The sequence below is a fragment of the Chaetodon auriga genome, chromosome 21 (genome assembly GCF_051107435.1).
Source record: "Chaetodon auriga isolate fChaAug3 chromosome 21, fChaAug3.hap1, whole genome shotgun sequence".
NCBI classification, from domain to species: domain Eukaryota; kingdom Metazoa; phylum Chordata; class Actinopteri; order Chaetodontiformes; family Chaetodontidae; genus Chaetodon; species Chaetodon auriga.
In genome coordinates, this window is record NC_135094.1 from 4779009 (window position 1) to 4792702 (window position 13694).

A 13694-nucleotide genomic window follows, 5' to 3' on the forward strand; every position below is an offset into this window, starting at 1 on the left:
CACTGTGTTACAGTGTGTGCTGTCACGGGGATCCATCTGACTTCCTCTGGCAGCAGAAACATGGAGGTGAAAGGTGAGGAGTCCCGCGGTGAGACGCTGGAGCTGACGGTGGGGGTGACGGAGGGGGTGACAACATCCAAACCCAAAACGGCAGTCGAGCTGTCTCTGCGCTTTAGTGAGGACACTGAAGTCTGCCTGTGAGTCACATACAGAAAGAAAAGTTGCTTAAAGACCTACTCGAAATCCAGCTCAGTGAACGAACCTGTTTCAGGCCTGAGGATGAGGATGAGGATGAGGATGATCGTGACGATGATCGCGGCCCCAGCGCTGTTTACGCAGAGGTGGAGGCATCACGAAAGGACATCCAGCACGAAAAGGACAAAGGCAGGTCCACTCATCTAATAATCCAATTTATGTTGATTTTACACGAGGTGCAAAAATGGCCTTTTTGACTCACCGTCGTCACTCTGTCTTTCAGCAGGGACTGCTGCAGCGCAAACACAGACGCTGAGCACAAAGCCCAAGGCCAGGACGCCGGTGAGTCACAGTCATGCCGACGTGTGTGAATGAAGGCTAAGTGAACGCTCATTCAGCCGAAAACGGCCTTTCATTTGACGTCATCCGTCCTGATCACTCAATTGCAGCAATTTCCAGAAGGTAACTGTGCTTTATCTTCACCGCTTCTGCCTCCAGGTAGCGTGCAGGCAGGTGATTGATGGGAGCGAGGCGGCCTCTGTCAGGGACCAATGTGAGATCATTCACACGCCGTTAGTCATTCACTCTCAATCGTTTGTGCTGGAGCTGAATCATACTGTGCATTCATGATGTTTCACGATGCTGGAACGATAAAGTGAAGAAAAACAAGTGTAAGATGAAGCTGCATTGCAAAGAAGAAGGCAGTGAAACAAGGGTGATACGAGCAAATGTGCACGATGTGGCCAAAAGTGTGTGGACTCCCTCCATAAACAGACTTTTTCTTTCTCTATGCTACATCACCTGAATTGCTACGACCACTAGAGGTCGTCACGGAACAATAAATGGAAATATGGGTCGAAATGGTCAATTTCTTCCACATGAACAAAGGAAAACAGTTTCTTATTGATCTTTAGACGTCAGACCGATACACAGATATGCAGAATATCAGATGATTTCTTTTCCACATTGAATCCGATCTGTGTTTGATCTGAAGTAAAGAAGACAAGAGCTAAAGGAGAACAAAGATGGCATTAAATCCACATTCCGAACGCAGTGGATTGGTTATATGATCAGGCTGAGACTCCTCCACGTTGTAACGGCTGCCTTTAACCCCACGACACGCACACCTCCACTCATGGGCAGCCTGGGGGAAGTACAATACGAGGAGTGCCTGAAAGGGAATGTGAGTCAGCCTCATAGTACAACTTAATATGAGTGGGCTTCACTACAGTGGGAGCTAAACGGATAGCTCAGTGGAGGAGACCGTCTGGGTTACAAAATAGATTTATTGATTTATTTTATGAGAGTTGCTGCTTGCTGTGGGCCCTGCTGTTCAGGTTTGGAATTTCAAATATATTTCCCCAAGAGGAATTTACATTTAAAGCATGTCTTTTAGATTGTTACGTGTTCAGAAAGGGCTTGAATTCATCATCGTGAAAAAAAAAGATGAGAGAGATGAATCATATAATAAAATGTAATATTGGCAAATGGATCAATTATAATTCTGAAGTTTATATTGGATGCCTTTTATGGCTGAAAAATAGCCATTTTTGACAGCTTCAGATTGCTTGTTTTGTCTGACCGGCTGTCCAAAATCAAAGAATGTTCAATTTGCAAAGATATAAAACAGGATAAGGCAGCAATTCCTCACATTTGAGGGGCCTTAACCGGAGGGCCAATTCATGTTCTATTGATCGACTAATTGGATCAGTTGTAGGTACTTTACTCTGAAAGACACAGGGGTGTGTCAACACATAAAAAAACACCTCTAACATCATGGACATTCAAAGGAACGGTAACATCTGCGAGCACTGACTCCGAAAGGACCTCCTCAGCTCACCCATCACCGTAAGTTTGATTATAAATGCACCAATTTGCTGCCGTGTTTCTTTTTCTCTTCCAGCATTTTTGCTTTTGTGAACAAATCCTTCAAAAAGCCAAATCACAATCTCTCTCACCTCCCCATTCGGTTTGTCTCAGCCATAATCGTTTTCTAGAAAAGGCTAACTGTAAATAACTGTAATTTTTAGGAAACCTTACCCAAACAAGAGAAAATAGGGCATTTGCTGGGGACTATTTTCAGCTGAGGATTAATACACATTTTGGTGCCCTTGTGAGTATTTCTGGCTGACAGTAGCAGTAATGAAGGAACACGTCGCCCAGCGCCTACTGATAATAGATTTTTGTCATGGACGGCACCTGTGGTACAGAGAATCCAGATATATCAGGTAACAAAAGAAATACTTGTTAGTAGGATCCATTCTTTGCTTGCTTTGGTCTTTTATTTGGATTTGTAGTTAGTCAATATGACCACTAGGTGGAGGTGTTGGTCTATGAGTGATTTTAACCTCGTTCACCACACAGTATCAACCTAGGAGCAAACAGGATGTGCTGAGAGTCTGTTTCTTCCAGGGAAAAGCTTCAGTATCTGCTGCTCAACAGGATGAAGCCCAAAGATCAAACAGGGAGCCGTGAGCATCACCAAAGAGGTGATTCTGCTGATATTCTCCTCTGCATAAAGCAACCAGACACTGGTGAAATTTCTGCCAAAATGTTCCTGAATCAGATTTTAAATGGATTGTTTTCTTTAGGAAGACAAAAGACAGTATTACAGAGAGCTTTGCCTGCAGGTAGAGGAGAGGAAACAACAGGTAGAAAGGAAGACAAGCAGAAATACTGAGAAGAGTGCTAATAGTACTTTGTAATGCATGAGAGAGAGGCCTCTGTTCTTTCATGGTAAGACTGACACTAGATTACTTATATGCTAACTAATGATTACAATCATTCCACCATCTGCAGCACAATGAGACCATGCAGCACTCCATCTGGGGGATGCCAGGAAGCGGTGCCCCAAACTGCCACCTGGGCACAATGAAAAGGACCGAAAGCCTTCACACTGCAGAGATTTTACCCCAAGAGCAGGTAGACAATGCACCGTTTATTAGCCGAGCATTGTTCCGTGCAACAAAAAGCCTAGTGTACTCAGAAGGTCTGCTGATCGCTCCGGCTTTGGCAGGAAAGAACTGAAAGAGAAACTGCAGCCATGCAAATCTGCTGCCACAAAAAAAAAAAAAAAAAAAAAAACAGGGCTGAAAACCTCTGAGATAACTTCTTCACAAGACTTGTTTCTTTACTTTGACTCTTAAAAAAAAACTCCCATTGAGCTGTGAGTCTCCTGCAGAGCTTTGCTGCACCAAAAATGTTTTTGTAAGTGAAACTCCGTTCTGACCTCCTTTCTGCGCATTGCATCCGTCTTGCAGCTGAAACTCAAACTTCTGTCTGTGATTGTTAACAGTAGGAGCTGGTCAGACTCTAAACAAGTTGTGTTTGAGGTCATAACATGAGTCTGGGTCCTGGGCCAGCATGACATTACAGCCTGTTTCTTTGGCTGGCGCTCGTGAATGCTGCCTTTGTTCCCAGATCTGTGATAAAGGCTTCAGTGGGACCCCCTTCCACCACCCGTGAAATGAAGACCATAACATCCCCGAACAGAGACAGCTGAGAGCTACGGAGCAGTCGGCGAACACGACTCTCTGACTTCAAGTAAGGCTGTTGCCATCAAAATATTTGGGCTGTTTCAGCAGCAAATTGTGATGGTGACATGGAAATAAACTCAAACGTGAGGAGTACAAACAACTGAGGGCGAACAGTAAGCGAGCCTTCTGTTTCCAACTGCATGAACAGGTGCTTTCCACTTTGCATACCAGGAATGGACTTGGGGTTCAGTGTCTTTGCCCAAAAAAAGGAACGCATAGGTCATCTTTGCTAGCAGGTTACCACGACCCATATTTATGTTTAATGCTTGGTGGCGACCTCTTGTGGCCAAAGTTATTATGACAGGAGCAAAGGAGGAAGTCAGGTGACCCAGTATAAAAAGCAAGAAAATCCACACAAACACATTTTTAATTCAAACCTTCTTTTCATCTGCTTTTTGTGAGAAAGTGCGCCTAAGCTAAGCTAACCTGCTGCTAGCTCCAGATAGATATTTACCCGACAGATGTGAGAGTGCAATTTTCTAAAAATGAGCAAGACAGCGAATCAGCATATTTCTCAACTATTCCTTTGAGTCCTCAGTTTTATGATTTAAGTCTGACTCAAGTCCAAGTCTGAAGTCTGCTGTTAGGAGGAGCTGGGAATCACAACAAACCGTTTGATTACAGGACAAAGTGTTCAACAACTGAGCTGCATGACGGAAAACTGAAGCTGACCTAAAAGTTGAACGATGAAATGAACGAGCTGTTGCTGTAAACCACTCACATCTTGTTAGGATGTGTTGCTAATTTGCTCATTATAGTGTCGGACATTAAAAACAGCTCCACTGTTTGAATAACTGAGACACTTTGAATTAGAAAAAGTTTCTGTGATTGATCATCCAGGTAATTTCTCTAATCATACAGTGGGAAACAGTGACTCATCCACGTTTAATTGCATGCTTTCGTTAGCGTGACGTTAGCAAGCTCTTAATTGGAACAGTTTATGCAGACGTTGTGTGTGGATGTATCATCAGTTTTCATCGGCTCAGGGCCTTGTTGTGGAGGGCAGCAGCAGTTTTGCTCAGTCAGTGAGTAATTATGATGTAGGGACAGTTATAAGGGACAGTGAAATACCGATGGTTAGAGCGGAGGCTTGTAATTACACTGTGGAACACAAACTTCTACAGAGGAAGAACCTTTTGGTTCACAGTTGTCTCATGCAAAACATTGTTCACTGAAAGCTGAGAAACTATCCAACAAGTTAAACTTATTCTACTTTTCTCTCGCCTCTGTTGGCAGTTTGGATAGTTAACTAAGTACTGTAGAGTGGACCAGTTCATCACGTGAGACATTGTGGCTATACTGAGTCCTACTTTCCTAAAACAAGTGACGTCTAAAGAACTGACCATATCTTACAGTTATATATAGTTTTTAACTACATATAAGTGTACACTGTAACAGTGTACTCACCAGTTATATAAAAACTAGATGGTATCATGTTACATATATCATACTCTGCTGACTTAGACAGTACTGCAGTATTAATTTAAGTACAACTCTGGTCAGCTTCTGTATGTAGACTGTTTGCCTTTTAATTTTGAGTTTAATTGCTCTTGTGTGGTTTCTATTATTTAGATTCTTATTTTTATTTGACATGAATTGATTTTTTTTTTCTTTTCTTTGTCTATTTCTATCATAAAGCCTAAGAATAGTGGAAATATTGTGAATGCTGTGTACCACAGACTCGCTCTAGGCGCAACATGTGCCCCGTGGGAGACCTCAGGGACTGGAAATGGTTAACCTGATGGGGGTAGCGGTCCGTCGTGACGTCACATACTGGTCTCTGCTGATCCGGGCCGCAGTTTGATCAGGAGGACTCAACAAGACCAAACCAGTCTACGACTCCACACAGCAGACCACCCGCTGCCGCCGGACAAACATCCTAAAAATGGGCAACTGTCAAGTAGGTACCGCTGTCTTTAGCGCTCTGCGCTCCAAACGCTGCGCAAAGAAAAGCTCAACCATCCGCAATTTGGGCTGCGCTCGACGTGCGAGCGACAGTGTTTCAGGCTCATGAAAGCAATCAGGGTTTGGATCCAGCCGATCATCAGGATAAATGGTAGATTCAGGGACTAATTTCCAATCACATGTATTTATCGCTCATCATGGATCGAACTCTGTAACGCACCTGCTCGCCGTCAGTCCGCGCGCTCTGCGTATAAATCATGACAGATCTCTTTTTATTTTGATTGAAATTGAGAGTTTACATTTCAGATTAATATCATTTGGTGTTTCTTTAAATGAACGTCGTAAATGACACCGTGTGACAGACCACCGTGTCTGGGTTTACGCAGAGGAGGCGGCCACTCCCCTGCGGAATTCATCACGGCTCCGTTAGATCTGTGTGCGCGCGTGTGCGTGCGCGCGTGAGGTCTCTGTATGTTATCTGTTATGCAAGAGTCCATAAGTGCAAAGATGGCGGGAGGGTGTCTAATTCGGCCTGATTTCTGTCCTTTTGGTACCTTTGTGTTTAATGTTTCACCTCTTTGGTATCTTCAGTCAGGCTGCCTGACTTAATTACTAACAACAGATTATTTATGCTGTTTCTTATACAATAATTGCTAAAAAGCGTTTTAAACTGCAAGTATCAGTATCTACTTGTTATTCAGAAAATAAATAAAGTGTCGGTCCAACACAAAATAAATGATTACAATTCAATTCAAATCAATTAGCTGTCAACAATTAAATCAATCTCCGACTATTTTGATCATTGATTCAAATCCAAACAATTAAATGATTAATAATCAACACATTAATCAACAATGAAAATAATGATTATTTGCAGCCCTCTTCCCTAAGAGCAGGGCATTAACGGTACATTCTCCTTGTTATGGGACAGAAAAGTGGCGTTCAGCTGTTCTTTATTGCTGTGAATGATATATTCAATTTGTAGAGATTCTTTGGAACTTCAGACCCCTGCTGGCCCCTGGACCGGCCTTTGGTTACTGCCAGTTATTCATGCAACCCCTGCCAAGTTTGTTTAAAGACTTCTGGCCCTGAATTCCTCAAGCGTAGCATTGTGTCATTGCCGTCCCCTCCCCCATCTGGCAGCTGCTCCTGCATCACTATCAGGAATTCCTCTGAACTTCATTCGCTGAGACAATGATCAGTTTCAGCAGAAAGCTGCTTTTAGCTTTAAAGTCGTCTACATAACAGCCTTCTTTTATTCTCTCAGCCTACAATCATGCCGTATGAGGATTTTGATGTCCTAGCTGACATCAAGGCCATCCGCAAAGCCTGCAAAGGCTTCGGTAAGTTGGAAATGAATGAATGTTTGTTTTGTCTGCTAAAGTATTACATGCAAACCACATTGCTTATCACTGCACGGCATCTGTTTTGTGTCGTCTTCCCTTCAGGAACCGATGAGCAGGCCATCATCGACATCCTGGCGAACCGATGTTCATTTCAGCGTCAGGAAATTAAACAGGCCTATTATGATAAGTATGACGATGTGAGTGTCATTCAGTAATACAGTAAAATCTGTGTGTGCTTTATCATTTCGACCACAACAAGCATTTTAGATTTGTTTTAATTTCAAATATGTTAGAAAATCTGCATTTCTATGCCGTTTCTGCACCTTTCTCCCAATCACAAATTAAATTCTGCCTTTGTGTGTCAGGAGCTGGTGGATGTGTTGAAGAGCGAGTTGTCAGGGAACTTTGAGAAGGCAATCCTCGCCATGCTGGACCCGCCCGTCATCTACGCTGTGAAGGAGCTGAGGAAGGCCATGAAGGGAGCGGGCACCGATGAAGACGTCCTGGTGGAGATCCTCTGCACCGCCACCAACGCTGTCAGTCACACATTCAAAGCATCAAATGAAGCCAACAGTTCATACATCAGCAATCTGTGTGCCGCAGTGTTCAGATTTATCATCGTCATACAGATGATTAACTGAGATTTGCATTTTTTGATGTGCGAATATTCTAATTTTTCATTCCTTGTTTCTCACAGGACATTGCCCTGTTCAAGGAATGCTACTTTCAAGGTAAGCCAAAGAGCAAATTCGCCTTCAAATTAAGACTTGATTTGCAAAATGAGCTATATTACTGCATAATAATAATAAACTTTATATACATGCATCAAAGTGCAAAGCTACATAGTTGAACCAGGATGAAAACATGTCAATGACAAAGCCATTACTCACTTTCCACCCATTCATCTCATGTGACATAAATCATATTCTTAAACCTCTCACCCATTAACTCAACACTAAATGTCACTGTTTCCCTTCCTTGTTCGTACTATGAACTCTGGAGGAAATGGCTAAAGGTGACTCATAGACCTACGCCACATACAGTACTATTCCCGGCCCTTTGGTAATGTACAGTCACTGTTTGTTTAGTCAAGGCCCATCCTGCTGCAACTTCCTGTTCACTGTGACACAGCTGATAGCTGATTATGTTTACCAACATCTTGGAATGGTGTAGTTCTTATAACTGCCAATGTCTATTAAAGGCATTCTGTATTCAGTCAGTATTGCGTTGTTTGCTAGGATAACGTGTGTGAGCGGGCTTGCCTGGTTTGTTTCATGGCTAATCAGGCCGCATCACGCCCCTGCTTGCACCGTTAGCTTATCTTAGCTCATAATTCATTGGTAGCCTCGCTGCTTGTTCAGGCGAGATGACTTAGGAGGCTTCTTTGGCTAGCTAGCATGTTGTTAGCTGGTGGTATTAGCTGCTCTTTGCTCAGGTGACATGTAGGTTTACAGGTTAGTTGGTTTCAGTTGAACATTCTGTTTCTATAGCAACCCCCACTGGCCAAGTCCTTGCAGTTAATCTGTCTCTGCTACGTCCGCCATTTTGTCAGTGCGACCAAGCTAATATTGAAAATATGGCTTTAATCTTTTTTCTACTGTCCAAATGTCCTTGTTGAAGCATTGTCTGTTGGTACACTTTTTATTAATGATGTTTTGTGATTGTTGAGTTGAGACTTTTTTTTTTTTTTATCATTAGCTTACGACTAACCAAGCTAGCTGCTATACTAGCTGTCTGGAGCTAGCTAATGCATTGCTAGTGTAACTTTTGTTACACTACTACTTCAAATTACTGTCTGTTTATGTGAATCTTTTTACTGTTACTCTTACAGACTATATATGTTTTGTTACTAGAATAATTAATGATCCGTTTGTGACTTAATGTTGATCTTTCATTCATGATATTTAGTTTATCCTTATGTGACAGTGCAGCTAACTAATTTGATGGTTTAGCTGTGTCAGAAATCACTCCCTGTTTACTATACAGTGTACTATTGCCTGCCATTTTATTTGAATCCAACTTATGAGGGTGTAAATGTATCCACTATATATATTTAAAATGCCCTTGAAAATCTCACAATGCTGACAAAAGGAGTGTCCAAGGCATGCATATTTATGCTACTTCCCGCTAACGATCCCACAATGCAATGTGCCACATAGCACAGATATAAAAACTTTATAACCCAGCAGCTATTAATGATGATGATTAATGAGTTAACTGCTGTTGCGTAAACTATTGAATGAGTGAATAAGGGTGTGATCTCGGACACAGTCCTAGTTTATTCTGTTGTGCATCCAGTTTTCTTATTACTATATTAATTCATTTTTTTCAATACCTTTGGTCTTAGTGATTTGTAATCACTATCATTGAATTTGTTATCCAGCACTGTTCTCATATAGTTTCACGTTTGCGTTCCGTAAGAACTTTAATACATTCAACCTTTATTGGAAGTGCGTTTAGCTTCCTGCATAGCTGTGCACCTACACGCATAGCGAGAGTAGAAGAGGAACAGTTGGATTTGGTTGCAGCTGAAAGATGCCTTCTTGTCTCTGAATTCTTAGTCATACAGGCAGGAATCCACTGACGAGCTTATGATGCCCACTCGTAGTCTCATTAACCTCAAACACACTGCAGCTGCAAGCATTTGTTTTGAAAAGGAAAATGGGTCAGAATTTTAAATGTAGGGTAATTAGAAATGTTAACAATGAAAAAGCAGGTTGAGGGAAAGTGGGTGCCCTTCATTACAAATTAAAAACAGAATGCACACATGAACGTATGGATTGGATGGACTTCCCCTTTAAACACTGAGACATGAATAAACAGCCTGACTTGTCTTTTTATTTAACCCTTTTTTGATGCACTTTGTGTCACTGTTTTAGTGCATGAACGGGATCTTGAAGCCGATATCGAGGGCGATACAAGCGGCGACGTAAGAAACCTGCTCACAGCTCTTTTGCAGGTTGGTGCTCTTGCATCTGCTCCACTGAGTAACTAAACTCCTCCCGTCTGCTGTGGGACTGAAATCAAGCTCACTCTCCCTGTGCCCAGTCATGCCCTATAAGCGCACACACACACACACACACACACACACACACACACACACACACACACACACACACACACACACACTGGCTGCTGTCCAGACACCCTCTCATTAGTGAAATGCAAGCCAGATATAGTTGCAGACAGGAAGACCTCACCACACAGCAGAAGTCATCTTATTCTCCTTCTTCTTCCAGGGCAACAGAGATGAGAGCTACGAGGTGGATGAGGATCTGGCTGAACAGGACGCTACCTCCCTGTTTGAGGTGCTGTTTCATTGTTAAAGTACAAATTCATAATAATCTCAAAGCAGGTTCATCAATCCTGAAAAATATTCGTATTTGTGGCAGGCTGGCGAGGGTCGTTTCGGGACAGACGAGTCCACTTTCAGCTACATCCTGGCCTCCAGAAATTACCTGCAGCTCCAGGCCACCTTCAAGATATATGAGCAGGTGAGGTTTGGTGTCAGACTGTCTGCAGCTGCAGCCATATTTCATATCATTTTACATGACCTGACTTTTAACCATCAGCCTGTCAGGGTTAGTTTCTGACAATAACCCTGGAGAGGTGTTGTTCTCCCTCTCATGCAGGTACAGACAGACTCGTACTTTCATCTCTAGAAGTCTGCTTTGAAGCTTCTTTAATTGTACTTCCTCAAAACATAAATCACCAGTCACAGTATCAGATCCTTTTGGAGAGATTAGGAGGAAATTATGGAGCTGGAAAATGAAACGTTCTGGCTTTGAGGGGTTGTCAGTGCTTAGATTCAACCAGTCATTTTCTCTCTTTAGCTCTCTGGAACTGAAATCTTGGACGCCATCGAGAGCGAGACTTCAGGGACACTGAAGAAATGCTACATTGCTCTTGGTTCGTATGAAACGTGCAGTATGCTCAGAGTTTGACCTGAATTAATGAACACCTCTAGAAATGATCCTGACACTTGAATCAGTTTATTGTCCAAGTCAAGAGAACACATGAAGATTAAGGATATTAGGTCGCTAAAAGTGAAAAAACACCACAAAATCATAATGTCAGAATATAAAACATCAGTGGAGTCGTGTTTGGGAGCTGAGCTGTGTGTCTCATTGTGGAATAACATGCCAGAGGTTAAGGAAAGTGTTGTTTAAACAGACTGTATGGAGCATTAGTTTGGGGAAAAGGAGCTGAAAAGTCTGTCTTCTCCTCAGTGAGAGTTGCAAAGAACCCTCAGCTGTACTTCGCCAGACGTCTGCACGACGCGATGAAAGGAGTCGGCACTGATGAGGACACGCTGATTCGCATCATCGTGTGCCGCTCTGAGGTAACTGCACTAAAGATTCAGAGTGTTTTTCATGAGTAAGGTAAAAGCTCAAAACCACTGAGGCAACCAATCCTTTTTTCTGCGCTGAATTTGAGTTTATTTTGTCAATAATTAATTTCTTAGCCACCAGGTTAAAGCATTAATGTGTCTGAATTGTAAAATATTCTAATATTTAGCTCTGAAACCAACTTAATGAAGTCTGACTTTACAAGAATGCAGCATTGTGTGTAATGCTCTTTATTTCACTGTCCCAGCAGTATTTTCCTTGTCAGAAGTTTTACATGAACATGCCCAAGAAGTCGTCTTTCTCCAGCAGGAGTTTATCTGATCCCCTGCTCAGATTCTGAAATCTGTGTTTCTCATATTGTACAGTACAGTTTTTTAAGCAAAAATGCACAGTTGCAGCAATACTTGAACCAACTCACATTATTTCAGAATACTAGTGGGTGTAAACACGCATCAATTTGCATTTTCTTCTGTTGATTTTCTGACAGTTCTGTTAAAGTTTGCACCACATGTAGATGTAAACCTGCCTGTAGACACATAACTTTTAAGAAGTCTGATTCTTGCAGAACGCCGGCTGTAACAGGGTCACATGAGTGGGTGTAAACACACTGATTGACACCTGTTTTTTCTATGCATGTAAAATCGCTGACATTCACCACGCTTGACCTCTGGTGCTTTTATCTCGCCAACAGTACGATTTAGAGACCATCAAAGACATGTATCTGGAGAAGTACGACGTGTCCCTGAAGGACGCCCTGAGGGACGAGTGCAGCGGCGACTTTAAACGCCTCCTCTTGGCCATCTGCCACTGAGAGCCGGAGAGTAAAGCAGAGACGGCGGAGTTCGTTTATACCGAGGGCGCTGCTGGTTTCTGTCTAACTAACTAATACGACTCCAAGTGACATTACGTAGGGAGCAGGAGGGTGGAAGTGATCGTTGGCTCATGTCTTGTCCAAACTAACTGGCTCTCTTTTTAACTTTTTCCACAGACATAAATGAGGAAATTTGCATTGAACTGGATTTGCTCATCTGGCTTCTGTCAGTTACTGCCCATTTCTTAGTCAATTTGTAGCTCCAATTCTTAACACCTTTACCAGCATTTACACAGCGGTGGGTGAGTTCACTGCAAACAAGCACCAAGATTTATACATTTCCAGGAGCCACCTCTTGTCACACTGAAGCGGTTTGATCAGGTGGTTTGAGGCCTGTAGGCTAATCATATTAAAGATAAGGCATGTTTGTACGCTGGGAAAACAGCCTCAGTTTGTCTCTCTGCTGCTGCATTTACAGTTCTAGAAGTTTTACACTGTTTTAGTTGAAATAATTCTTTGTTCACGTATGGTTTTGTGTTCTGGGCTGTTATCTTTCACCCTCCGTGCCCCAAACTCAGTGCAAACTGCTGCTCAACTAATGCAATCACTCTATATGGCTTGAATTTTCTCCTTATAAATGAAGAAATGGGATGAAGGAATCGTATCATGAGGGATATGCAATGGCATGAATTTTCCTCACAATTGATTTGCAGAAGGGAATATATATTTTATCAGTTGCTTCTTGAAAGAAACTGTGTGTTGATTTCCAGTGTTGCATTTTTATCCAACTTGACAAATCCAAATTACACCTCACATTGTTATATGTTTTTGTATTTTACGACTAACACAGTAGAGTGTTTAATATATAACATGAGTTAGTTTACTGTTTTAGGTAGGCCTGAGGGTATATGAGAAGAAACGTGGACAGTCTGATGTCTCTGTTTGTTTGTGTCTATAAGGCAGCTGAAATGTGTTAAAATGACCACTATTGTAAACATTTGGCAACAGGCTGAGTAGATTCAGGACACGAGATAGTTACAGCATCAACCAGGACATCAGCTGGGTCGTGGGACTAGTGTTTGCCTCTCTATAGCCAAAGAATTTTAGTCTAACTGCAAATAAAGTTCCCTATAAAGTCATCGTGTCTGACTTTCTTTGATACTCTGATGAAGGAATTCCCATAAAAACATCAGTATAATTAGACCTGAGAACTGTTTTCTGAGAAACCTGGATGTGCTAAATATCTGCTGTACAGACTGCTGCATGTAAACGCCTCATCCAGGTTGCAGGACCGTCTTTGTTGATGCAGATTATAATGAGAAAGTGAAAAATCATCACAGCTGCACAGATGATGAGAAACATGCATGGTGTTGGAGGATACTAATAAACATGTAAACACATGCGTTAATGTGCACTTCAATACCAAACTGTCCTGATAAAAGGTGAAAGTTTTTGTGATCGACACTTCTCATAATTTTCTGACATTTTATGGATCAAACAGATTAATTAATAGAGGAAATAGTGGTGAGCGGCAGCTTTAGTGCCGTGTGAA

The 13694-nt window shown here is 42.1% G+C and overlaps 1 protein-coding gene across 2 annotated transcripts; it reads left to right on the plus strand.

The window, feature by feature from the left end:
* The first annotated feature begins 5474 nt into the window (after window positions 1–5474).
* anxa13 (annexin A13) lies at window positions 5475–13281 on the plus strand. 2 transcript variants are annotated; one of them, XM_076761605.1, is made up of 11 exons: window positions 5475–5631; window positions 6904–6979; window positions 7085–7179; window positions 7348–7518; window positions 7680–7713; window positions 9862–9941; window positions 10222–10290; window positions 10375–10476; window positions 10816–10891; window positions 11212–11324; window positions 12023–13281. In XM_076761605.1, exons 1-11 carry the CDS (start codon window positions 5617–5619, stop codon window positions 12140–12142), a joined length of 951 nt encoding a protein of 316 aa, XP_076617720.1. In that variant the 5' UTR covers window positions 5475–5616; the 3' UTR covers window positions 12143–13281. The 2 variants fall into 2 exon arrangements, with proteins under 2 accessions (XP_076617720.1, XP_076617721.1); XM_076761606.1 differs by having other exon boundaries at window positions 5489–5631; window positions 7351–7518.
* The last annotated feature ends 413 nt before the right edge of the window (window positions 13282–13694 follow it).